The sequence below is a fragment of the Macaca mulatta genome, chromosome 10 (assembly GCF_049350105.2).
Source record: "Macaca mulatta isolate MMU2019108-1 chromosome 10, T2T-MMU8v2.0, whole genome shotgun sequence".
NCBI classification, from domain to species: domain Eukaryota; kingdom Metazoa; phylum Chordata; class Mammalia; order Primates; family Cercopithecidae; genus Macaca; species Macaca mulatta.
The window spans coordinates 15912876-15937004 of record NC_133415.1 but is presented as its reverse complement, the minus strand read 5'-3'; the positions used below and the strand labels follow the sequence as shown (position 1 = coordinate 15937004).

General features: G+C 51.3%; 1 protein-coding gene and 1 long non-coding RNA gene across 9 annotated transcripts; one reads left to right on the top strand and one right to left on the bottom strand.

Moving 5' to 3' along the window:
* Positions 1 to 162: 162 nt before the first annotated feature.
* Positions 163 to 5052, top strand: LOC114670365 (uncharacterized). Its single transcript, XR_003719884.2, has 2 exons — positions 163 to 2954; positions 3405 to 5052. It is a non-coding gene; the product is annotated as an uncharacterized LOC114670365 (long non-coding RNA).
* MB (myoglobin) lies at positions 1933 to 18170 on the bottom strand. Of its 8 annotated transcripts, XM_077949864.1 has the most exons (5): positions 18091 to 18143; positions 15848 to 15968; positions 12532 to 12634; positions 6004 to 6226; positions 1933 to 2610 (listed from the first exon to the last, which is right to left on the bottom strand). In XM_077949864.1, the coding sequence occupies exons 2-5, from the start codon at positions 15966 to 15968 to the stop codon at positions 2464 to 2466; spliced, it is 594 nt and encodes a 197-aa protein (XP_077805990.1). In that variant the 5' UTR covers positions 18091 to 18143; the 3' UTR covers positions 1933 to 2463. The 8 variants fall into 8 exon arrangements, with proteins under 8 accessions (XP_077805990.1, XP_001081975.2, XP_077805984.1 ...); XM_001081975.5 differs by lacking the exon at positions 15848 to 15968 and having other exon boundaries at positions 18091 to 18170; XM_077949858.1 differs by lacking the exons at positions 15848 to 15968; positions 18091 to 18143 and adding an exon at positions 17579 to 17815.
* Positions 18171 to 24129: the final 5959 nt, after the last annotated feature.

The window sequence follows — 24129 nt, the reverse complement described above, 5'->3', positions numbered from 1 at the left end:
AGCTCAGACAGGTCTGCGGGGTCTGAGCCCAGAGAAAATCCGTGCTTCACATTCCAGGCAGAGCCTTCATGGGGCAAGAGTGTTTCAGGGAGGAAGTGGTCCCAGGCAAAAGGGGTCACAGTTTCCTATGCAGAAGATCTGATAAGGAACAATGACTGAGGACCAGGTGGGTGCAGCAGTGCGGAGGTCACTCCTGGGGACAGATGACAGCAGCCCCCAGATTGCCACCTCCCCATGCACGCACACCACAACTTGGCACACATAAGCCCCTTGGAATAAGCCCAAAACCACAGAAAAATCTCAAATAAACAGAGGTTAAGTATCTGCCACTCAGGCACAATGAAGATTCAAAAGACAAGTCCCCTTGAGTCACAGGCACACGCGCGCGCACGTGCGCACACACATACACACACACAGAATAAGTTGCATCGTGTGCATCCAAGGTGCACATAAACTGGGAATTTTTTTTAAAAAATTGCTGTGCTTAGCACACATGTGTTGAATGGATGCTGAATGAATAACAAATAATGAGTGCATCTCTGCATCCCTAATGGTGTTCTGCCCTGATTTAACTATCAGAACACATCTGTCTCCCTGACTAGATTGTCAATGGCTTGCGGACAGGGACCCAGTTTATTCAACTTTAAATCCTGCACACGAATCCTCTACAGAACTGCTCATTGCCTGAGTGTTCAATTGAATTACTCTCTAAGTACGTGGAATTTTTCTCCAGGCTCCAATATCAAAAAGCTTCCCTCACCCTGGACTCCTCTGCTTTGTCTCCCACCTCTTCACAGAGGATACGAATTCCCAAAGCCTGGCGCAGAAAGGAAGAAGGTACCCCTTTAATGCGGTTGTCTAGTGCCACAGCCTGATAAATAAGTGTGCACAGCCTGATAAATAAGTGTGCTAAGATTTGGGACGTGTCCACATCCAGCAGAGGAGCACTGCTCTGCCCAGCAGCCGTGAGCCTGCGCTTAGTCTGAGGTTTGGGACAGTGAGGTCACGATTATCATGGGGGAGGGGGAGGGCTGGACCCCGCGAGAGATGCTCAAGGGCGTGGGGACTCAAGGTCCCTTGTTCTGGGAGCTACTGGAGATTTATGGTGCCCAGGACTTGGGGCTTCCCAGAGATGATGCCCAGAGTCGTGGTGTCATTCTAGGCCCTCATGGCTTGGGCACCTGGGCCGGTCCAGCCCAGCAGGCCCTTTTCCAGGCCCCTTTCTTCACCCTCTGCTGCAGCTTGCTTCCTGGCTGCCACAATTAGATGCCAACATTTTATTCTTGGCTCTTGCAGCGATACTTACATATTCTGCCCGTGCACTCTGCCTTTGCGGATATGGATTTTGTCTCCTGGCCTGTGTTTGTAAATTATTCCCCATGTGTCTGTCCTTTCTCTGTGACCAGAAGGTCAGCAGCTGCCACTGGCTGGCCGCCTTGCTGTCTCCCTGGCTGGAGTCCCTGCTGCCTTCCAGGCCGTAGTTTGAGTCCCGGCTCTACCACTTACTAGCCGGGTGACCTTCCCATGTTACTGAAGGTGTTGCAGCCATAATGACGATCTGTTCCCTCATCCTGTCCCCTCTCCTCTGGGTTCCCACAGCCCGGCGCACCTGTCACTCTCTCCTTGTATTGCAGAGTTCTGTTCACTGCCTCCCCACTCCACCAAAGAGAACACGCTCCCAAGGCTGGGGCCAAGGCTGTCCCCTCCATTTCCCCATGCCCTGCAGTGGGCCTGCCTCTGAGTGGTGGCCTAAGGAGGGTGGGTTCCTGTCCCTCTCACCCTCCTGCTTCTCCTCCTCCCCTTCTCCTCTTCCCTGAGGCTCTCTGCACACACAAACCAGGGTCTGCCTTCCCCCCATTTCTTCCTTGATGCTGGTGCTGGTGGGGGCGTCATTTACTCTAGGAGATGAAAAATGCCAGGCAGAGACTGAGATGTTGCAGGGTGTTTTATTAAAACCAGGTGAGTCACTGCCATACCTGAGAAGGCACACACATGTTCCAGATACTCAAACGCTTCCCCAGCTGCTCCGCCCAGCCCAGATCTCCTCCTCATTGCAAAGGGACATTCTGCTGTCTTCAAGGGGCCAGTGATGAATCAGAAAACTGCTACTGTCAGGGGTACTTAATGGCTTGGATTTGGGGTAGTTACAGCCAGTTTGGAGGTTGGAAGAAGTTAGGTTGGGATTTAGAAGAAAGGACGATGAACTCCGACCCAAACCATGAAGAACACAGTGAGCCAAGGGCCACTCCTGGTTCCCAGGGTGATGACACTCCACAGGGAGGCCCATGGCTGGGCATGCGAAGCCAACTTCAACACCCCAGCCCCAGCCCCTCAGCTGCTCCTGCCCACCTCTACTAAACAAAGCAGACACTCAGAAGCAAACTCTACACGGCTACACGAGATCAGATCCCCGCCCTCTCTTGGACCCGGGGCCCAGGTGGGTGGGGTGGGGGCAGCAGGGGCCTAACCCTGGAAGCCCAGCTCTTTGTACTTGGCGGCCATGTCGTTCCGGAACAGCTCCAGGGCCTTGTTCATGGCCCCCTGGGCGTCGGCACCGAAGTCCCCGGGATGCTTGCTCTGCAGAACTTGGATGATGGATTCCGAGATCAACTGCAGGGAGGGTGAAGAGAGAAGGTGGTCACCGGGGTGGGACAAACCAGGAGCCAGATGGGGGCCAGGTCTCCTCCCACCTTCTCTTTATTCCAGGACCGTGTATTGAGCACTTTGTAGGCACCGGGTGAGAGTCTGTGTGATCTCCATGGATGAACCCTTTTGATCCCCACAACCACTGTGGGATAGATACTACCACTGCCCTCGATTTACAGATGCAGAAACTGAGGCAAGAGGAGGTTGAATGGAAGGGGCATTTGGACCCAGGAGGGCCGGCTCCGGAGCCCACGCTCTTACCCACAGCCCCCTCCACTCCATCAGGATGTGGATTCCACTGAAGTCAGGTGAGAGCTCAGGGCACCACCCGCATGGGGGCAGCAGAAAAGAAGGGAAATGCTCAGATTTCATTATTGTATTCAGGATTTTGCAATCAGAAAGTCTAAAAAGGAACTATTTCTATTTGTGTGTGTGCAATTTTTGCATACTTAATGACTTGATACGGTTATTGTTTTAAAGCCCTTATTTTGGGAGCACAGCCTCCTATTTTTTGTACCAAGCGCAGAAACACTGGTGGGAGGGAAGTAGAGAGAGGAAGGGACAGGCCTGAGACCCATGGCTGGCTCCCAGGATGGAGAATGTCTGCTATCAGCCTCAGCATTGCCATTTGCTTTAGTACCTGCGGTCTCATCGCCTGGATAACGGAGATGGGCATGGGAAAACGGAGATGTAGCATGGGGCTGCTTTAGGGACGGAAAGACTGGTGGATGTAAAACGCGGCTGTGCTTTCTCAACAGTTAACCAGATTTGATCCCAACCGCAGCCCTGGCCGGTGCACCAAGGAGTGTCATTTTACAGAGGAGACAAGTGGCCAGACGGAGGTCACACAGGAAGCGGAGAGCAGAGATGGATTTGTGCCCAGGAGGCTGTGGGCAGGTCACTGCCAAAGCTGGGAATGGAGGCAGTGGCTGAACCAAGGCTGGGTTTCTCGTTTTCTCAGGGCCCCAGGGTGCAAGTGACATAAAGCAGGGATAGTCGCGGCGGGGGACATGCAAAGAGAGGCCTCAAGAAGCATCAACACCCCGTAAGCCCCTCCGCTTGGAAAGAGGAACAGCTCCACAAACACCTCCTCTCGGGCATCGAGGTGGACGCTTAACTTCACCTTCCATTTCATGAACGCCACAAAACAAAGTGGGGGCTCGGGGTGTCATGGAGCAAGCCCTGTCCTTAGAGAACTTGAGAGAACCAAGTTCCAGGGCCACCTATGCCCCGACCCCATGTGTGACTTCACCCACCCAGATGACCTGGTTGGACCCCCAGCTCAGACTTTCTAGAGTCCATGGCAGAGCCACTCATATCTAGCAAACAGTGGAATGGGGCCACTGCATAATTGAGAAATGAAAATTCTCTCGGCACCCACCACCCTGTGCAGCCCCTCAGTCCCTCAGAGAGACGATCTGTCCACCAGTGAGGTGGAGGCTGCCTTATGAACAGCGCAGAAGGACGGCCCACCGTGAGGGGGACGAGCAGACGCCTGGGCTCTGCCTTAATTTTTTGCAGAGGTTATGCATCAGATTAAGCATGTTCTAGGGAGACCTGGGTTCTAGCGGCCAACTGGTTGTGATATCTTGGCTGCATGGTTTTTTCTATCCAAGACTCAGCTTCTTCCTCTCGAGAGAGAGAACTCACTCATTGGAAGTGTATGGTGAACCAACCACATGCCACTGGGGCACAGAAATGGTAGCCCCTCGGGAGCTGAGTGCCTGCTGGGAGACCACTGGGCAAAGAGACAAATTATAACACAGCCTGTCAGTGCTATGGCCGGGGATGAGGATAAAGTACCACGGTGCAGAGAGGCGCTGGCAGATGGAGAAGCTGAGGGCCTCGTGGGCCTGGGGCCCAAGTAGGGGAGATGGCTTCACACTGGGCCTTAGTGGATGAACAGGGATTTGCAGAGAGAAGATGGGGAGGCAGGGATGGCCTCACGTGCAGGGCTGTCTGTTCAGGCTGGTGATGTGGAGCGGCTGGGCAGGCAGGACTCTGCACAATTGCGGGGTGGGGTGCAAGGGTTGAGGCTAAAGAGGGGTGGTGGTGGTTGTCAAGCAAGAGGTGATATTGTGCCACAGTGGATTCAGAGCCTGGTTCCAGAGTACCATAGATCTGACTGTACCTCCTGGCTTATTAGCTGTGTGACCTTGGGCAAGCTACTTAACCCCTCTGAGCTCTCAGTTTCCAAACCAGTAAAATGGGGATGAGAAGGGTACGTGCCTGGGGCAGAGACTGCTAATTACCTCCACAATATCCATTTCCCCTTCTTCCTTGGTAACAGAACACTAGTTGTATTTGGAGGGGTAATAGACCACCTTTCCCAGCTTCCCATGCAGACAGGGTGGCTCCAGAACTAACTTCCAGCCAATGAGATGTAAATAAAATTGTTGGATGAGATTTCTGGGACTCCTTAAACTCCTCAAAAGAGAGCATTCCTCTCTTTCTCCTCCTTCCAGTCGGGGATATAGAAGAGGTGACTGGAGCTCTTGCAGCCGTTTTGGCCATGAGGCAACTTGGAGGATGGATACCATGTGCTAGGCATGGCAGCAAATGCTCACTGTGGCCCATCCCATTGCTGCACCAGACTTCCTGCTGTTTCTACCTTCGGGGCATGCACCTGTCCCTGTAGTCCTTCATCCCCAGCTTCCTCCTCTCCCCAGATTGCCTCCTCCCACCAGTTATAGACACACAACCTGAAGCCCAGGCTCCTGCCCCCAACCCTGATCCACCCAACTTTCCAACCCATCTCAGGAGGTTCAAACCCATTGCTTGTGCTGGAAACCAAGGTCTTGTCTCTCCATCTGTGAAGATGCTGGAACCAGTAGGGTTCCACCCCACCCCAAATTGAGCCCCAGTTGCTGAGCTCCTGCCACGTAAGTCCTGCATGTACCAGACTCCCAGTGGCACAGGGGCTGGGGTTCTGTAGTAATGGAGACCTGCATTTGAATCTTGGCTCTGCTGTTATCCACCTCTGTGACCATGGACAAGCTGCTTAACCTCTGTGTGCCTCAGTTTCCCCATCTATCGAATGGATATGATAATGGTACCTACCCATGGAGAGGATGCCAATTTTGCACCCAATATCCCCTCTCCCCTTCCTCTTTGGTAATAAGATGTGAATTTGGCATGCTAAATTAAAAATGCTAAAGGTGTTCATTCTCAACGATCCCAGGAGGAAGGCAAAGTGGGTGGCAGTCCCCTTGACAAATGAGAAGCCTGGGGCACAGAGAGGAGTGGCATAGGACATCCCACAAGTTAGTGGCTGAGCTGAGACTCGAGCCCAGATCCCATTGTCCCACCCCGAGGCCTTCCCCACATCCTCCCACCTGCCCAGGCTCTGCCTCCTACCTCCAGGTACTTCACAGGGATCTTGTGCTTGGTGGCATGCGACTGCGCCAGGGGCTTAATCTCCGCCTCGTGATGCCCCTTCTTCTTAAGGATGCCGCCCAGGGCAGTGAGCACGGTGACGCCATGCTTCTTTAGGTCCTCAGACGCCTTCATCTCGTCCTCTGACTTCAGGTGCTTGAACTTGTCAAACTTCTCCAGAGTCTCAGGGTGACCCTTAAAGAGCCTGTGGGCGCAGGGAAGGCTGGAGTCAGGCATGGGAGGTGCAGTGTGAGGTCTGGGGGCAGCCAGACTAGAGCTCCAGTTTAGTTCCCCGTCTTCCCAGCTGTGTGACCCTGGGCCATTTGCTTCACCTCTCTGTGCCTCAGCTTCCTCATACAAGGAATGGGGATAACTTGTCCCTACCTAAAGGATTAAGTGAGATAGTGTGTGCTATGTGCCAACAGGGTGTCTGACACATACTGAGTGTCATATAAATGCTTGCTATTGTTATTTTATTATCATTAGCATCTTCTTTACTATGAGGGGCAGGAAGGAAAAAAGCATCTCTGCATTGCTCGCTGGTTTCACTCCAATTTCCCCCAAGTTGCCTGAAGAGGAGATGGCTGAATGGCATTGTGGGTGGGCCAGGAACACTGAGGCTGAAGGACCCTGGACTAGCTGAGCACCTACTATGTGCCAGGTTCTATGGTAGACTCAACTTGCATTTTCCTTTTGAGTCATTCATATTATTCCCATTTTACAGATGTGGAAACCGAGGTTCCAAGGCATAAAGTTGCCAGCTCATTATTGCAGGGGTGCTGTCCAGAGAAGCCAGGCTATGAGGTCTGAGTGACCAAAACAGCAGTTCTAGTCCACGCTGCGACCATCTCCGCAACTTCCTGCCTAGGGATTGTCCTTCAGCTGCTTAAATACCTCTAGCTACAGGAGGCTCACTCCTACGTGTGAGGACCATTCCACTCCAGAACAATCCTCACACTCAGAAACCTGTCGCTTGTTTTGAGCCCAAGCTGTGACTCTCTGAACCTCCCAGTCCCCTCACTGTGCAGACGATGAAGGATCTTGGTGGGAGCAACCCAACCCAGCCCTGAGACAGGCACCCACTCCTGCCAGGCACTCAGTGAGGTGCCCCAGGGGCCTCTGCTGGGACCCTGAGCACCCACCTCCAGCTTTAGATCTCGGTCCTTCCTGCTGTGAGCAGGTGGGTGCTGGTTAAAGGGAGTCAGACGTGCCCTCTGGGTAGGAATGAGTTTCCACCTTTCACTCATGGAAGACCACAGAGATAAGTGGCTTGCCCAAGGTCACGTGGCTGGCCAGCAGCAGAGCCCAGACCCAAACCCAAAATGAAACAGTTTCACAACTCCCACCCTTTCCCTTGTGCCACAGCCTGAAATGTTTGGCAGGGGCAACCCTGTCTGCTCAGGGTTCTCTCTCCTGTCTAACGGTTTCAGTTCCTTGCAAAGCTCCTCTTTTATGGTTTCCAGGCTCCATGACATCCTCGTAAAAGTACACAGTATGTACTGTGGCCACACTCCAGTTTGCACCCTGAGCCACCACACCCAGAAGTTGTCACAAGGAAGCAACTGATCCCCGTAGTCTCTACCCCAGGGTTTTATGCGGAGGATGTTTCACGACCAGGACGCTCAGCTCCTCAACCCGAGAATGAGTTCATGTTTTTTTGTTTGTTTGTTTTTGTTTTCTTTTTTGAGATGGAGTCTTGCTCTGTTGCCCAGGCTGGAGTGCAGTGGTGCAATCTCAGTTCACTGCAACCTTCACCTCCTGGGTTTGAGCAATTCTCCTGCCTCAGCCCCCCAAGTAGCTGGGACTACAGGCGTGTGCCACTACGCCCGGCTAACTTTTTGTATTTTTTAGTAGAGACGGGGTTTCGCCACGTTGGCCAGGCTGGTCTCGAACTCGCAACCTCAGATGATCCGCCCGCCTCGGCCTCCCAAAGTGCTGGGATTATAGGCGTGAGCCACCGCGCCCGATCACCTTTGTTTAACAAAGTGCACATTTGTGTGTGTCTCTGTGCACATATTCGAAGTTGGACCTAACAAGTTATTAGGCCCCCTTCCTGATGGGAGATCTGACTATTGATCAAATAGTAAGTGTGTGAGAATGGTGTTGAAAGTGTGTTCCTTTGGGTGATAAAATAATTGTGCGTTTGGAAGAGGGGGCTGGATTTGTTGATCTCAAAGTCCATCCTATCCCAGGATCCTAGATTCCTAATAGTGTGTCCTGTTGATAACATCAACAATTCACCTGCTCCAAGATCGCATGTGTCCTGACACAAGCGTGCAAACCGGGATGTGAGTCCAGCCCCAAACCCACTGGGCCACACAGACTCCCTTCCCCCACGTTGGGCGTGGTCTGCCGCCGTGCCCCAGGACGCTGTCCAAATCCTCGTGCGTCACTGACAGCTTGTCTCTGACACCTTTCATCCAAGGGTCCCTGAGCTCCTGACTATTATTATCTGGCGACAATGATCCTTGAACTCCCGCCTGACAGATGCAAGACCTGGCAGCACAGGCGATGGTCCGAGGTCAGGACGCTGAAAGGAGACTGTCTGGGGCAGAACAGGGCCAAGAATTTGGGACACAAGGCAGCTGGGGGTCTCAGACATTTTGGGACCTGCTCCTGCCCTCTGATATCTAGGGAAGAGAACATGGGACTGACAGTTATGGAAGCTGAGTTCCGGTCCCAGTTCTGGCGCCAATGTGCTCTATGATGTTGAAGTCAGCCTCTCTGGATCTTGGCTCATCCATATGTAAACCAAAAGAGTAGGTCTAGACCCGCCAATGCCTTACTCTCCACTCTCAGCACCAGACAGCCAGGGAGAGAGCTCGTATTTGCTTTACTAATATTTTTTTGAGAGAGGTTATCGCTCTGTTGCCCAGCCTGGAGTGCAGTGGTGTGATCTCGGCTCACTGCAGCCTCGATCTCCTGGGCCCAAGGGATCCTCCTACCTCAGCCTCCTGAGTAGCTGGGACTACAGGCGCCCGCCACCACGCCCAGCTAATTTTGTTTATTTTTTGTAGAGAAGAGGTCTCACTATGTGGCCCAGGCTGGTCTCGAACTCCTGGACTCAAGCAATCCTCCCCTCCTGCCTCCCAAAGTTCTGGGATTATAGGCCTGAGCCACCACACCCCGCCCCATATTTACTTTAAACAGCAGAGCAGAATTGAGCTAATTTGTTCCCACCAGATCATTCCGGCACCACACAGCTGCCTGCCCTCCTGTGGGCCCAGGCCTTGCAGCCAGGAGCCCCCCAGGCAGCCACAGAAGGCCGTTCTCCTGGATTTGCCTGATAACAGCCACCCGGAAGATGAACAGATGGAAACCCCTCAGCCTGTGGAAATGGACGGAAGGCGTTTTCTCTAGTATTTCCGAAAGCCCCGCTTGCCTGTGTTTCCAGCTTCAACCCTGCCGTCCGTGGGCCTGGTTCATCAGACAGATCTTCAGGCCAAGTCAAAGAGAAGGGAGGTCGTTTGCCTGCTGTTCTCTGAACTGAGGCCCAGTTGGACACCCACATGGAACATGGAGCACACGCTCAGATCCATGAACACCCCTCTGGCTCTGCTAGAATAAAAGAAGCAGAGTGTGGATGGCAGCCCGTCTTGCGTGTGGCAAGGTCATGGGGCAGTATAGCATAGTGGTCAAGAGCAAGGATTCTGGGCTGGGCACATTGGGTCATGCTTGTAATCCCAGCACTTTGGGAGGCCAAGGCGGGCAGATCACCGGAGGTCGGGAGTTCGAGACCAGCCTGGCCAACATGGCAAAACCCAGTCTCTACTAAAAATACAAAAATTAGCCAAGCATGGTGGCATGCATCTATAATCCCAGCAAGACTCCATCTCAACAACAACAACAAAAAGGAGCAAGGATTCTGGATCCAAGCTGCCTGAATTTGAATTCCAGCTGCTCTCTTACTTGCTGTGTGACTTGGGGTAAGTTACTTAACCTCTCTGTTAAATGTGGTGATCATAATCATATCTACGTCATAAGATTGTTGTCAGGCTTCAGTGAGTGAAACACTTAACACAGAGCCCAGTAATCAGTATGTGCAGTATGTGCTGAATAAATGGTTGCTGTCTTTCTCCTCTCATCATCTCTACCATTGTCATCGCCATCACCCAGGAATTTTGGGGCCTGCCTGTGGCTGCCATTAACCAGTGCAGACTCTCAGGCCCAGTTCCTCCCTGTGATGAAAATCACCACTGGTGATTTTCAAACATTTTATGGCCTTGAACTCCTTTGTTCCAAAAAAAAAAAAAGCCAAAGTAAATAAAACAAAAAAAGATTTGAGTAAAGAAAGGAAAAACTGGGGTGTGGAACCCACTTAGCAACCCCCTTCCTTCCGAAGCCCCACTCCTGGAGCCAGAATCTCCGAGTGACCTCCCAAGCTTCTGTGTTGTAGAATTTGATGTTCGTGTACTTGCAGTGAAGGCCTCAGTGTTTTACAGACTGGGCTTCACGGAATTTGCCCTCTTTTACAGTCGGAAGACTGGAGACATAACCTTTCAAGGTCAGTTAGAAAATCCAGAGTCAGTATCTAGAACAAAGCCAAGATGCCAACTCCCACGGGGACATTTGCAGTCCTGGGCGTGAGCCTCCTCCACCCTGCCCCCAGGGCGGCCATCCTCCCTGTACCCCAAACACTGAGAGGGCAGAACCAGTTGGCACAGTCTCTGCTTGTCCGACAGCCTAAGACGTGACAGGGCACCAGGCCTCTAGGACCTTTCAGGGGCCAGCAGCCCTAGGCATTATGTTTTATCCCTGGCCCCCAGCCCCTGGCAAACCTCCCTGAGCCTCCCTGATGATGCAGCACCCTGAGTCTCTTTCAAGACATGCGAGTCGACTGCCTTAGGTCTGGCAGCTCCCAAATCACCTTGGAAAGACCTCTGCTCTGCAAACTCTGGTCTCCTAACTCCACACCTGACTGTCCTACCTCCTCTCCAAAAGCAAAGGTGCATCATGGACTCAGAATTCTAGGGCACGAGCGTGGGACGGGATCTCAGAGACCGTGGAAGACAATCCCACCGCTCAACCAACAGAGAAATAAGACCCAGAGGTAGAGAGACTGGTCCAAGATCACACGGCAAATCGGTGGCCCAGGAGTTGATGTCAATTTGTGTGTGTGTGTGTGTGTGTTGGTCGGGGCGGCACTTTATGCAATCCAGCAGGGCCTGTTGCAGCCAGATGACAGGGACAGGAGAAGAAAGACATAATGAACACACCATGTTGCCATTAGAGTCAATAGTAAACTCGACTGTCCTTCCTCAAGTGTTTCTAGCACGGACCACTAAGGGCTCAAATTTTAGATAACGGAGCTTCCAGGACCAGCCATGCTCCCAAGGCAGACGGAAGCTGGAAATGGGTAAAGCCCAAGGGAGACCCAAAGGATGACAGAGTGGAAGAGGAAAATTGGCTCTGGCTCACAAATAAGGAGAAACTAATCTGCAAATTAAAGTGCCAAAGACAATCCATTCACTTGTGGCAACCCCGGAGCCCACTTCCTTCCTCCCGGGGGGCAGAAATGTTGATTCATAACCCATTAGACTTGTGACGGAACCAGCTCAGAATGGCGAGGGAAGGGGCCAGGAGAAGAGAAGACCGTATCACCATTTGGGATGGAAGGCAATGAGGAGATGCACTTCTATGTACAAACCACAGCCATCCTCTATTTGCGAAACTCAGAATTTTGTTTTCTGTGGTGTATTCTGGAAGTCCTTGTGGTAGAAGACAGGATATACTTGGAGACCACATCATTCCGAGCTCTCAAACTGGAGACATACTCAACATCAAAGGTCACTAATGAACCTCTATCTTCTGTTCTCTCATTGCGATGCTTTGAAAGGTCCTTAGCCTGGGCTTCATCTGTAATAGCTACTAACATTTCTAGTACTCAGTATATGCCAGGAGCCAAGCCAGGCCTGTCGCATGCATTATCTTACTTAATTCTCACTTCTCCTCCAGGACGTACATATTAGGATATCCTCTCACTGTACAGGAGAGGAAATTGAGGCTCCGAGAGGTTGAGTACCTTCCCAAAGGTCACCTAGCGGCTCAGTGGCAGAGCCAAGTCTAGAACCGGATCTGTCTCCCCTTGAAGACCATGTCTTAACCTTGACACTCTAAGAGTATTTAATGGGCTGTGACTCTGGAAATGTCCTCCCCTTCTCAGTCCCTTTTTGTCCTCATCCTGTAAGAGAAGTGGCTGTACAAAATCTCTCAGGGCCCTTGTTAACTCTGACTGTCTGTAATTCTAAAATTCTTCCTGGTGGACTCTGAGCATCCAAGGTTTGATTCTCGAGCTTCCTCCAGCTGCTGACATGAGCCTGAAATGGCTTCCTTTCCCTCTCCTGAGCCCAATTCCTAACACTTAAAAGCAAAGAAAAAGCAAGTGAGGGTTCTAACACCCCTAACTAATGCAGCCAACTGACCTACCCCAGTACAAACTTTCCATCTTGCCGCTGAACACCCTTGATCTTAGGGTGTGGGCGGCCGGGGCAATAGAATTTCTCCCTTTACCTGATGAGGACTTCCTGCCCGTGGCTTGGGATGTCAGCCTCCACCTTCCCCCAGACGTTCAGCACCAACTGCCATTCCCCGTCGCTGAGCCCCATGGCGCAGTCTGAAGAAGACAAAAAGAGCAAGTATGGGTTCACTGGGTGTCCTGGTCCCAACAGCTGGGGTTTGAGACCGCCTGGCCCCAACGGCGTTTTTATACCTTCTGGGATGCTTGACAAAGATCCCTCAATGGCTCGCTCTCCCCCTCCCCTGCCCTCCTTCTCTTTCTCTCTCTCATCCAGGGAGGGTCTAATCTTTTCCTTTCTCTAGCCCTCACATGGGAAGCTATTTTAGGGCAGGTGCCATTGTGGTGAGGCAGGACAGTTCAGGCCACAGGGGGTGGAGTGGTTGTGTGTGTGGAAAGAAGGGGAGGAGGTTGGGCACCGTCTGGACTCTCATAACCGACAGAAAGGGCACCACGGATGCCGACGCCAGCAGCCTGAAACCCAACGCTCCCTGCCATCAGCCCTCCCAAGAGGACCTGTCATGTTTCTAAGCTTGGCCACCAGGCGCCCCGGCTGGCCCCGGGACAGTCCTGGCCATTCGTAGCCTCTCACGCACCTTCTGCCCCTTTGCCAGAGACCCCTCACCCAGCCAGAAGTGACAGAAAGGAACCAAATGGTTTGTGCTTATAGCCAGGTGGTCCCAGGCAAGTCCACAATCTCTTAGAGAACTCCTGGTTTCATGACCCTGCTCAAAGGTTTCCCTCTGAAAAGTTTTTCTTGACATATTCCTTCAAGACACAACTCATTGCTTCCTCCTTTCCTTTCTTTGTGTAGGTTCCTGTTGTATTGCCCAAGGGGCATCCTATTTCCCGGTTTTCATGCCAGCTTCTCTATTAGGATAATAGCAGCCAACACTCACAAGAGACTTTGCTGGGTGCCAGGCCCTGTCCCAAACACTTGGCATTTGGTAACTCATTTAATCCCCCCAAGACCTCCCTATGTGATAAGTACTGATATTATCCCCATTTAATTGAGAGGAAGTGGGGAAACATCACAGATGCACAGCTAGTTGCTGGCAGAGCTGGGATTTGAATCCAGGAAGCCAGAGCCCCTTCTTTTCAGTTTTCAGGAGGGCAGGAACTCTGTTTTATTAGCCCATGTATCTCTTGGGCCTCACATGGTGCTGTGTGCCAAGTTTGAACTGAATAAATGTTTGTTGAGTAATCAGGTGGAAGGTCTTGCAAAGAAAGTGAGTGGAGGATGGTTAGCCTTGTCTTACATCCATGCATCCTCCTTCCATCCATTCACTTATTCAACCATCTATCCATTTATCCATTTGTCCATCCAGTTACTCATCCATCCATCCATCTGTCATCCCTTAATTCATCCATTCATCCATCCATCATCTCTTTGTCTATCCATCCATTCACTAATCTATCCACCCACTCATCCATCCATCATCCACCAATCCCTCCATCTACCCATCTATCCATCTGTTCATCCATCCATACATCAACTCATTCATCCACCCATCATCCCTCCATTCATCCATCCACCCATCCCCTCATTCATCCATTCATTATCCTTCTATTCATCATCCCTCCCTCCATCCATCTATCTATCCATCAGTCACCCATTCCTCCATTATCTATTCCTCCATCCCTCCATTCATCCATCCACCCATCCCCTCATCATCCCTCCATTCATCATCCCTCCCTCCATCCATCCATCCCTCCATCTATCCATCTATCCATCTGTTCTTTCCTCCATCCATCCACCCATCCCCTCAACCATCCACTCATTATCCCTCCATTCATCATGACCCCTCCATCCATCTCTCCATCCATCCATCATTCACCCATGCCTCCATCTATCCATCTATCCATCTGTTCCTCCATCCATCCATCCATCTCACAGTGATAGAGCACCTATTGTGTCTCAGACACTGCTACATGTTGAGGATAACAAAATCAAATAAAACACATTCCTGTGTTCAAGGAACTCAGAGTCTCTTTAGGGAGATAACTAAGAGGAATGAAAATACAGTACAGTTTGTATAGTACTATGATCAAGGCAGGCACAGGCCTTTCCTTCCATCTGCATAGGACTTCACAGTTTACAAAGTGCCTCCCTGGCAAGATTACGTCTAATCTTTACAACACCTCTGTGAGGTAGCGAGCACCACCCCCACCTTACGGCTGTGGGAGACGAGATTTGGAAAGGATAAGCCAGTGTTTGGGCCATCCTGGCTCTGCACTGGATGTGTCAGTAACGACTGCCCAACCTACACAGCTTTTTGAAGATAACTGCCCTGCCCCACTCCTGCTGGGGTGTAGGTGCGGCCAGTCATGTTCTGAGACACATGATTCTCCCCCAAACCTGTTGCCAGTCACAGCCAAGCTGAGAAAGCCATTGTCAGGGCTCCATCTGAAAAGTCAGCGTCTACTAGCTCTGCCAGTCAGATCCTGTCTTCAGAATGTAGACAGGGATGTTTGGTAAGAATTGGACAGATAGGAAATGTAGCTAGAAAAAGATTTAAATTAAAAGAATCCCTGGCCGGGTGCGGTGGCTCAAGCCTGTAATCCCAGCACTTTGGGAGGCCGAGACAGGCGGATCACGAGGTCAGGAGATCGAGACCATCCTGGCTAACACAGTGAAACCCCGTCTCTACTAAAAAATCACAAAAAACTAGCCAGGCGTGGTGGCAAGCGCCTGTAGTCCCAGCTATTCGGGAGGCTGAGGCAGGAGAATGGCGTGAACCCGGGAGGCGAAGCTTGCAGTGAGCTGAGATCCGGCCACTGCACTCCAGCCTGGGTGAGACTCTGTCTCAAAAAAAAAAAAAAAAAAATTCCCCAAACTTGGAGTTCCCCAGTGCAACTCTGGGTCAGAACACCCTCTGTGCGGGTCTCTAAAGCCTAGCTGGTGACCGTTCTAGGATTGCCAGGAGCCACCACTCCCTGGAGGAGCCCTGTGTCTCCATTCAATGAGTCCTGTGTACAGAGTCAGCTGACTCCTAATGACCAAAAGGGTCAGAGGCACCGGCTGCACATCTGGCGCCCCATTCCCTAGTGACCTTCCAGAAGTCAACCCCAAACGCTAGGCCAGCCGACCTCCAAAGGCCCATCTCTTTAGCAGTGGAAGAAGCAGTAACAAAATGAGTAGCTAAAAATGCCATGGGGGCCGGGTGCGGTGGCGCACACCTGTAATCCCAGCAATTTGGGAGGCCGAGGTGGGTGGATCACAAGGTCAAGAGATGACACTACCCGGGCTAACATGGTGAAACCCTGTCTCTACTAAAAATACAAAAATTAGCTGGGCGTGGTGGCATGCACCTGTAGTCCCAGCTATTTGGGAGGCTGAGGCAGGAGAATCGCTTGAACCCAGGAGGCGGAGGTTGCAGTGAGCCGAGATCGCGCCACTGCACTCCAGCCTGGCAACAGAGCAAGACTCCATCTCAAAAGACAAAAAAAAAAAAAAAAGCCATGGGGATGCCAAAGGGGATCTCATTCATTCATTCAGTCAGTCATCTGTGTGTTCCTTTGTTCATTCATTCATTCAACAGCCCAGTACTGAGGCCCCAGTCTGTTCCAGGCTCAGCCTCAGAAGGAAAGATAATTCTGAGAGGGTCTGTCCCGGTCTCAGACTCTCAGCAGTTTGACCCTTATTGCTGGTCACTCGCTGGAGGTGAGAGAGTGGAGGACAGAAAGAAGGAGATGGGACTGAGCTGTGCCACACCTGACCCGGGGCCACCTGCCCGGTGCGCTGGGGAAGGCCGAGGGGCACATCCGAGACTGCTGGCGACTGAGACGCAGTGTGCGGTTTTCAAATGCTCTCTGGCCTGCGCCCTCCCGAGAGTGTCAGAACACCCCTGAGGGTGCGGGGCAGGGCAGGGCTGATTCCTACCCGAATCCCAGCTCTTCTCCCATCTCTGGCCTCCTGAGTTGTCTGGGGACAGCCTGAGCATTTAAAATCTCATCCACCCATTACTGATGCTGAAGTGTTTAATATGAAGCTATCACCCGCTTGGCAAGCGCCCCCATTAACTGGTGTGCTCATGGAAACCTGTAGCTTTGAAGTTGACAGACCTTTTAAGTTTTACCTTTTAAGCTAATGGGAAGGCACCGACATCTGTTTGTACTTACACATCTCTACAACAGAGCAGCGTTACCTCACAGTTGCTATGGCTACCTGGAGTCACCAGCTCTGTTTGGGGGCTATTATTATCCCTGTGACAGCCTTCATTATGGCCGGGGCAGAGAAGCTGCGGACACATGATAGGAAAGCCAGGCTGCCTTTGTGTGCAAAACTTTCTACAGCCTTACACGCTCATGCTACACACACATACACACGCACGAATGCAGGGCACATTAGTCTGATACCCAATGGGGAAAAACTGGATCCCATCAAGTCAGACCTCCTCTTTTTCCCTTTCATATCACAGAATCCTTTGAATCCACAACTGAGACTTGTAGAATCATCCTCAAGGCTCCCAATAATTAAAATTCTAGAGCGTCAAAGTCTTCAACTTTTCACCACCTGAGAAACTTGGGTTCTAGATTCCAGACTCAGAGAGAGCTAGAAGCAGAGAAATCTAGAGTTAGAGGGCCATAGTATCTTATGACTAAAAGAGGCCTTCAATGGTATTTTGTCCAATTTCGCACTAAATGTAGTTTTCCCTACAGATCATCATCTGGCATCTGCTTGAATACTCCTGGGAGCGGTGAGCTCACTACTTAAAGCTTTAAAAATCCTTTTTTATGTCGAACTAAAAGATGCCTCCATGTCACATGCACTTCCTTGTGGTGGCTCTGCCTGCTCCTTGGGGATATAGAGGCCCAGCTGAGTCTGCCTCACAAGAGAAGGAGGAGGCTCACCCAAGACTTTTCTTGTCCAGACTGAACATCCCAGGACTTCCACTGAGCACCCTCCCCAGGCAAGGCAAGTCGGGGGCCTCAGTCTGGTGGAGAAAGACGGGCTCTGCCATCTTCAGTCTCCAGCCACTCTCACCTCTGGTCACATGCACACAAAAAAAATGCTATAGCAAAGGGGATTTCCCCACCCACCTGCACAGGTTTGAGCCCCTCAGGCAGCTGTGCACCTGGCCCACAATTTTTATGGTCAGAAAATCCAATCTAGGTGACCTAGGAATTTGCTAGCCCTTGGGCAGCTGACAATTCCCTTTGGTAAATCTGGGCTTAAGACACCACCAAGGGAGATCAAAGATGTGGCAAGAAGGAGAACTCTGGCTCCTCAAAGCCAGGAGTCCCCGCGATCTTCACTACTGTCTTCCTCCTCCTTCTGGGAATCAACCCTTGGAGGCCAGTCTGGGCAGTGCCTCCCCCCTGCCCGCAGGCCCTCCCTCCCCACCCCTAGCTTAGCTTGTGCCTCCCTGGCAGAGTCTACCCTCCTGGACCAGCGCCAGGCCAGGACTCAGAGCAGGGCTGAGGCCTGGGAGTTGCAGGACCTGCTCAAGGCCCTTGATGGGGCAGCAGGACCCCCAAGCTTGCTCCAGACTCCCAGGAGCCCACCCCCCGGGGCTGCCCCTCTCCAGCCCCTCAGCATCCGTCATACTGACCACAGCTCCCCTTCTCCCCAGCTGTCCTCGCAGAGCTTCCAGCCAAGCGGCCAGGGCTGGGGGTGGGGAGAGGTGTCTTATAGCAGCCGGGGAGAGGCACAGGGAACTAAAAATACAGTTTACATGGCAAGGCTCCTCCTCTCCCTGCAGGCCCAGAGGGGCTTATTGGAGGAGGGCTGGCAAAGACCTAACACCCTAATCCCCCAGTCAACAGGTGTGGCCTGGGACACCGATCTGCCTCCCTCCCTGCTCCCCAGCCTTGGAGGCTCGGAGTGGCTCCTCCAGCTCCACCATCCACCTGTCACCTGGACAGAGACCAGCCCCACCTCCACAGTCACCTAACCCCACATCCACCCATCCTCCCCTTTCTTCAAGGCCCATTGCATAGGAACAGCTCCCCTGCCAGGACTCCTCCTACCCCGCTCTACCCATTCCCGGCAGATGTGCCCCCTTCCCCTACCCTGTGAGTGCCTCAGAGGCAGGAATATAAAAGCCACAAACTCATATTGTACTTAGTGCACACCAGGGGGCACCCCTCCTCCCAGCAGCCCTAGCTTTTGCGGGAGACACTTTGACAAGCCTCACTTCACACTTGAGAAAACTGAGGCACAGAGAAGGTAAGTTACTTTCCCAGAGTCACACAGCTAGGAAATACCAAGCCCAAGATTGGAACCCAGGCAGTCTGACTTAGGGTCTCTGCTTCATGGCTAAGAACTGGTCTAATTTGGGGTCCTTCCCCCTCACTCTCTCACCTGCTCTACATGAGAGACCAGGTGAGAGACCAGCAAAGGACCAAGCCAACATGCTCTTCGATTGTTTATTTTTGCATTGAGTCTGTCCAGGATCTTGGCTTGCTAGAGCCAAAGGCAAAGACAGTCGGTGACCTTGCCCCAGGGGCTGACAATGGGGGCCCTACTGCCATCTAGTGGCAACAAGGAGAAAAGCCTGCACCTCTGTCCTGCCCCTTCCATCTGGGCTCTCTGTTTCTTAGTCCCTCAACCCAGCCAGCAGGGAACGGTCTTCTGTCTCTATATGCCATATATTCATGGCGCCTTGCTTAGAAGACCATGGATGAGGCCGGGCGCGGTGGCTCAAGCCTGTAATCCCAGCACTTTGGGAGGCCGAGACGGGCGGATCACTAGGTCAGGAGATCGAGACCATCCTGGCGAACACGGTGAAACCCCGTCTCTACTAAAAAATACAAAAAACTAGCCGGGCGAGGCGGCGGGCGCCTGTAGTCCCAGCTACTCGGGAGGCTGAGGCAGGAGAATGGCGTAAACCCGGGGGGCGGAGCTTGCAGTGAGCTGAGATCCGGCCACTGCACTCCAGCCCGGGCGACAGAGCCAGACTCCGTCTCAAAAAAAAAAAAAAAAAAAAAAAAGAAGACCATGGATGATTTGCCAAATTATTAGAAGATGAATTGTGATCTTTTAATATTGTGATCCAGGAAAAGTGGCATAACTTTCCAAGGACGCTTTTTAAAAAATCTGTAAAATGGGAATTTTGAAAAGAATAACCTAGCTCAAATGTCACTATGAGGACTGAAAAAGGGAGCACTGGCCAGGCACGGTGGCTCACGCCTGAAATCCCAGCACTTTGGGAGGCCGAGGAGGGAGGACCACATGAGGTCAGGAGTTCAAGGCCAGCCTGGTGAAACCCTGTCTCTACTAAAAATATAAAAATTAGCCAGGCGTGGTGATGCATGCCTGTAGTCTCAGCCACTCGGGAGGCTGAGGCTGGAGAATCACTTGAGCCCAGAAGGCAGAGGTTACAGTGAGCCGAGATCACACCACTGCACTCCAGCCTGGGCGACAGAGTGAGACCCTGTCTCAAAATAATAATAATAATAATAATAATAATAATAATAATAAATAAAATTAAGAAAAAGGGAGCACTGAATGTGGTGGATACACAGTGATAAAAGAAAAACTTCAGCTAAATTAAATGTAAAGGAGTTTAACGGAGCAATGAACGATTTGCAAGCGGGGCAGCCTCCTGAGCCAGAGTAGGCTTGGAGACTCCACAGCTAAGTGGTGGAAGATTTATGGACAGAAAAAGGAAAGTGACATACGGAAAACAGAAATGAGGTACAGAAACAGCTGGATTGGTTACAGGTTGGCATTTCCCTTATCTGAACACGGTTCGAACAGTTGGCTACATTTGATTGGCCAAAATGTGGTGATTGGTACAGTGTAGGCTATAGTCTGTCTATATACCTCCACTTGATATAGTTCATGATGTACAGAAAAACCTGTAGGCCTAACTTAAATATGTAAGGAGGCAGCTAGAGGTTAAACTTTTTTGACAACAGTAAGTGCTCAATAATTGCTCACTGTGGTATAAGGTATCCATGGTCCTTGCTCTCAAGAGACTCAAAGTCTAGTGGCGGAGATACCTCAGTGGGATCTGGAATGCAGCAGAGATCTCAGCAAAGGCTTTGGAGGGGTGAGAAGGCAGCGCCTAGGCCTGTGAGGTGAAGGCCTTTGAGGGATCAATAGGAGTTTGTTCAGAGGTGACGGCTGGCCTGGATGTGAACGTATGAGGGAGCGTTCTGCAGAGTGTTCTAAGCAGAGGTACCAAACAGTGCTGCAAAAGCCTGCCGGAGACGCGTGGGGCAAGGGGGGCTGTGAGAGGCGACACCCACTGGGAAGAATTTTATGTGCCAGGCTCAGGTGATGCCTGAGCAGCGTTTTGAAGGATCAATAGGAGCTTGTTAGGAGCGAAGTGAGGAAGGGATAATTCCAAGCACAAGGACCAAGACAAGGACTTGGGAGCTCAGAACGGACAGTCACGTTCCACAGCACTCATGCTCACCTGGTGTGTGCCAGGCTCTGTGCTGGGCTCTGGGGGGAGCCAGGTGACACCAGCTGGCCTCTGAGCATTGAGAGGTGGCAGGAGGGAAGGATGTGTGACCTAATGTTGTTAGCACTTTCTGATAAGGGCAATAATCGAGGCCATTCAGCATAGGGCTAAAGGCTTTGGAATGAGACTCCTGGACTTGGTGCTTGATCCTACCATGCACTCCTTTTGTGATCCATGAAAAGTGTCATAACTTTCCAAGATCTATGCTTTTGTTATCTATAAAGTGGAGATTTTGAAAAGAATAACCTATCTTAAATATAATTGTGAGGATTAAAAGATGGAGCACCCAGCATGGTGCCTGATACACAGTAAGTGCTCAATAATTGCACACTGTGATATAAGGTACAGAGAAATCATGGAGGAGGGAAACACTAATTCCACCAAGGAATTAACATGTAACTGAGAAGGTGATGTCCGAGCAAGGTTTTGAAGGATCAATAGTAGTTTCTTAGGAGCAAAGTGAGGAAAAGATATTCCGAGTACAAGGATCAAAACATTCAAGGACATAGAAGTTGGTGTGTTAGGATTAGGTTTGGTTGTTGGTAGCAGAAAATTCAAAATAACATGGCTTCTACAAGAGAGTATTAACTTCTCTTTCATATAGAAGTCTAGAGATAGGGGATTCAAAGCTGACAGAGCACACCACAGTCTCACGGACCCAGCTTCAACCTACCTTAGTGCTCTGTCATGTTACACATATGGACTTCACCTCCTGATCCAAGATGGCTGCTTGAGCTCCAGCCATCATGCCCTCATTCCAACCATCAGGAAGGAGAAAGGGGTGTAGAAGGTTGTACCCCTATCTTAAAGAACACTTTCCAGAAGTTGTAATTAATACTTGATCTTACTGCACATCCAATGGCCATACCTCACTGCAGAGGAGGCTGGGATATGTAGTCTTTATTTCTACCTGGCCATATCACCAGATAAAAATTGGAGTTTCTATTACTTAGAAAGAAGTGGGGAATATGTATTATATGAAAATGAGCGATTCTATCATAGGAGACATAAAATAGCATGCTATGCAGGATGTATAAATATTTTGGTGTTTCTGTGGTGGAAAAAATGAAGGTGAGAGTGATGATTAGAGAAATAAACAGAGGCCAGGCGTGGACAGCCACGGGAGCCACAGACGTGTGGGCGTGTCCCCAGGGAGAGCCACAGGAGGGTTTCCGAGCAAGGGAGGGCCATGGTCTGATTTGCTGTCCTAGAAACATCACACTAACTGTGGATGTGATTAACATAATGGAGGGGACACATCTGGAGCCAGGAGACATTTCTCCCTAACATTTTATTATAAAATTTTTCGGCCGGGCGCGGTGGCTCACTCAAGCCTGTAATCCCAGCACTTTGGGAGGCCGAGACAGGCGGATCACGAGGTCACAAGATCAAGACCATCCTGGCTAACACGGTGAAACCCCGTCTCTACTAAAAAATACAAAAAACTAGCCGGGCGAGGTGGCGGGCGCCTGTAGTCCCAGCTACTCCGGAGGCTGAGGCAGGAGAATGGCATGAACCCGGGAGGCAGAGCTTGCAGTGAGCTGAGATCCGGCCACTGCACTCCAGCCTGGGCGACAGAGCGAGACTCCGTCTCAAAAAAAAAAAAAAAAAAAAAAAAAAAATTCATACATGCAGCAAAGTGGGAAGAATTTCACACTGAACACCACCTCAACTCTACCACTGGCATTTTACTAAATGAATTTAGTCACATCTATCTCTCCCTCTACGCACCCATCCATTCTTCTTGTTCGTGTATTTTTTTTTTTTTTTTTTTTTTTTTTTGAGACGGAGTCTCGCTCTGTCGCCCAGGCTGGAGTGCAGTGGCTCGATCTCGGCTCACTGCAAGCTCCGCCTCCCGGGTTCACGCCATTCTCCTGCCTCAGCCTCCCGAGTAGCTGGGACTACAGGCGCCCACAACCGCGCCCGGCTAATTTTTTGTATTTTTAGTAGAGACGGGGTTTCACCGTGGTCTCGATCTCCTGACCTTGTGATCCGCCCGCCTCGGCCTCCCAAAGTGCTGGGATTACAGGCGTGAGCCACCGCGCCCGTCATTGTTTGTGTATTTTAAATTGCAGACATCCATCCGCTTCCCTGCAGAAACTCCACAATGCATGACATGAACAAGAGTTCAATATTTCTCTGCATTTTTTTCTTTTGCTGTAAGATGTAAAATTTACATTTAATTGCACACATCTTAAATATACATTTGCTGAGATTTGACAACTACACACACTTATGTAGCTCAAACTGTATCAAGTTATAGAATATTGTCATCCCCCCAAGTTCCTGCACGCCCCTCCCCAGTCAATCCTGGCCCCCACTTACCTGCCAGAGACAACCACTGTCCTGATTTTTGTTTTGTTTTGTTTTTGAGGCGGAGTCTCAATCTGTCCCCCAGGCTGGAGTACAGTGGTGTGATCTTGGCTCACTGCAGCCTCCGCCTCCCGGGTTCAAGCAATTCTCCTGCCTTAGCCTCCCTAGTAGCTGGGACTACAAATGCATACCACCACACCCAGGCTAATTTTTTTTTTTTTTTTATGTTTAATAGAGATGGGGTTTCGCCAAGTTGTCCAGGCTGGTCTCAAACTCCTGACCTCAGCTGATCCACCCGCCTCGGCCTCCCAAAGTGCTGGGATTACAGGCATGAGCCACTGTACCTGGCGCTGATTTCTTTTAAAACCACAGATTGGTTTGGGGAAGGCAGACATTTGAAGGCCTGTTGGGGGGCCATGTACTGAGTGGGGTGGGGTTGGGAGCTGAGGGAGAGGCAGGGGAGAGGGGGGGAGGATTTCCAGGGCTTCCTGGCAGGTTGAACTTGGAGGCTGGAGAGAGTCGGTTAACCAGAGTGCCCGTCATCTGCTGCCAGGAGTTGAGTTTCTAGCTGAGTGACCGGGCAGATGGTGGCGCCATTTACTAAGGTGGGGTACCCAAGAGGAGGAGGGGCTGGGCGTGGGTGCAGACCCGTTTCCTTTGGGACACATAGCATCGGGCGTTCAAGGGGCATGTGCCTGGCAGTTGGAGGGATACAAACGCATCCCCAAGGCAGCTTCTTTCTTTCGACCCCTGTGGAGGTGTGAGCTGTCCTCTGGTGAGGTAGTGCCAGGGAGCGGTCGCCGGGTTTGTCCACCTGCTTCCTGGCCAGCCGGCACCAGCGTCTATTGGGCTCCCTTCACCAGA

Coding starts and splice junctions, on each gene's coding strand:
- MB (XM_077949864.1), bottom strand. CDS start 15,968: ATGGAGTCTTGCTCTGTTGCCAGGCTGGAGTGCAGTGGCGCGATCTCG. Junction 6,227..12,531: donor GGGCAGGAAGTCCTCATCAG/GTAAAGGGAGAA, acceptor CTGCGCCCACAG/GCTCTTTAAGGGTCACCCTG. Junction 2,611..6,003: donor TCCCTGTGAAGTACCTGGAG/GTAGGAGGCAGA, acceptor CCCTCCCTGCAG/TTGATCTCGGAATCCATCAT.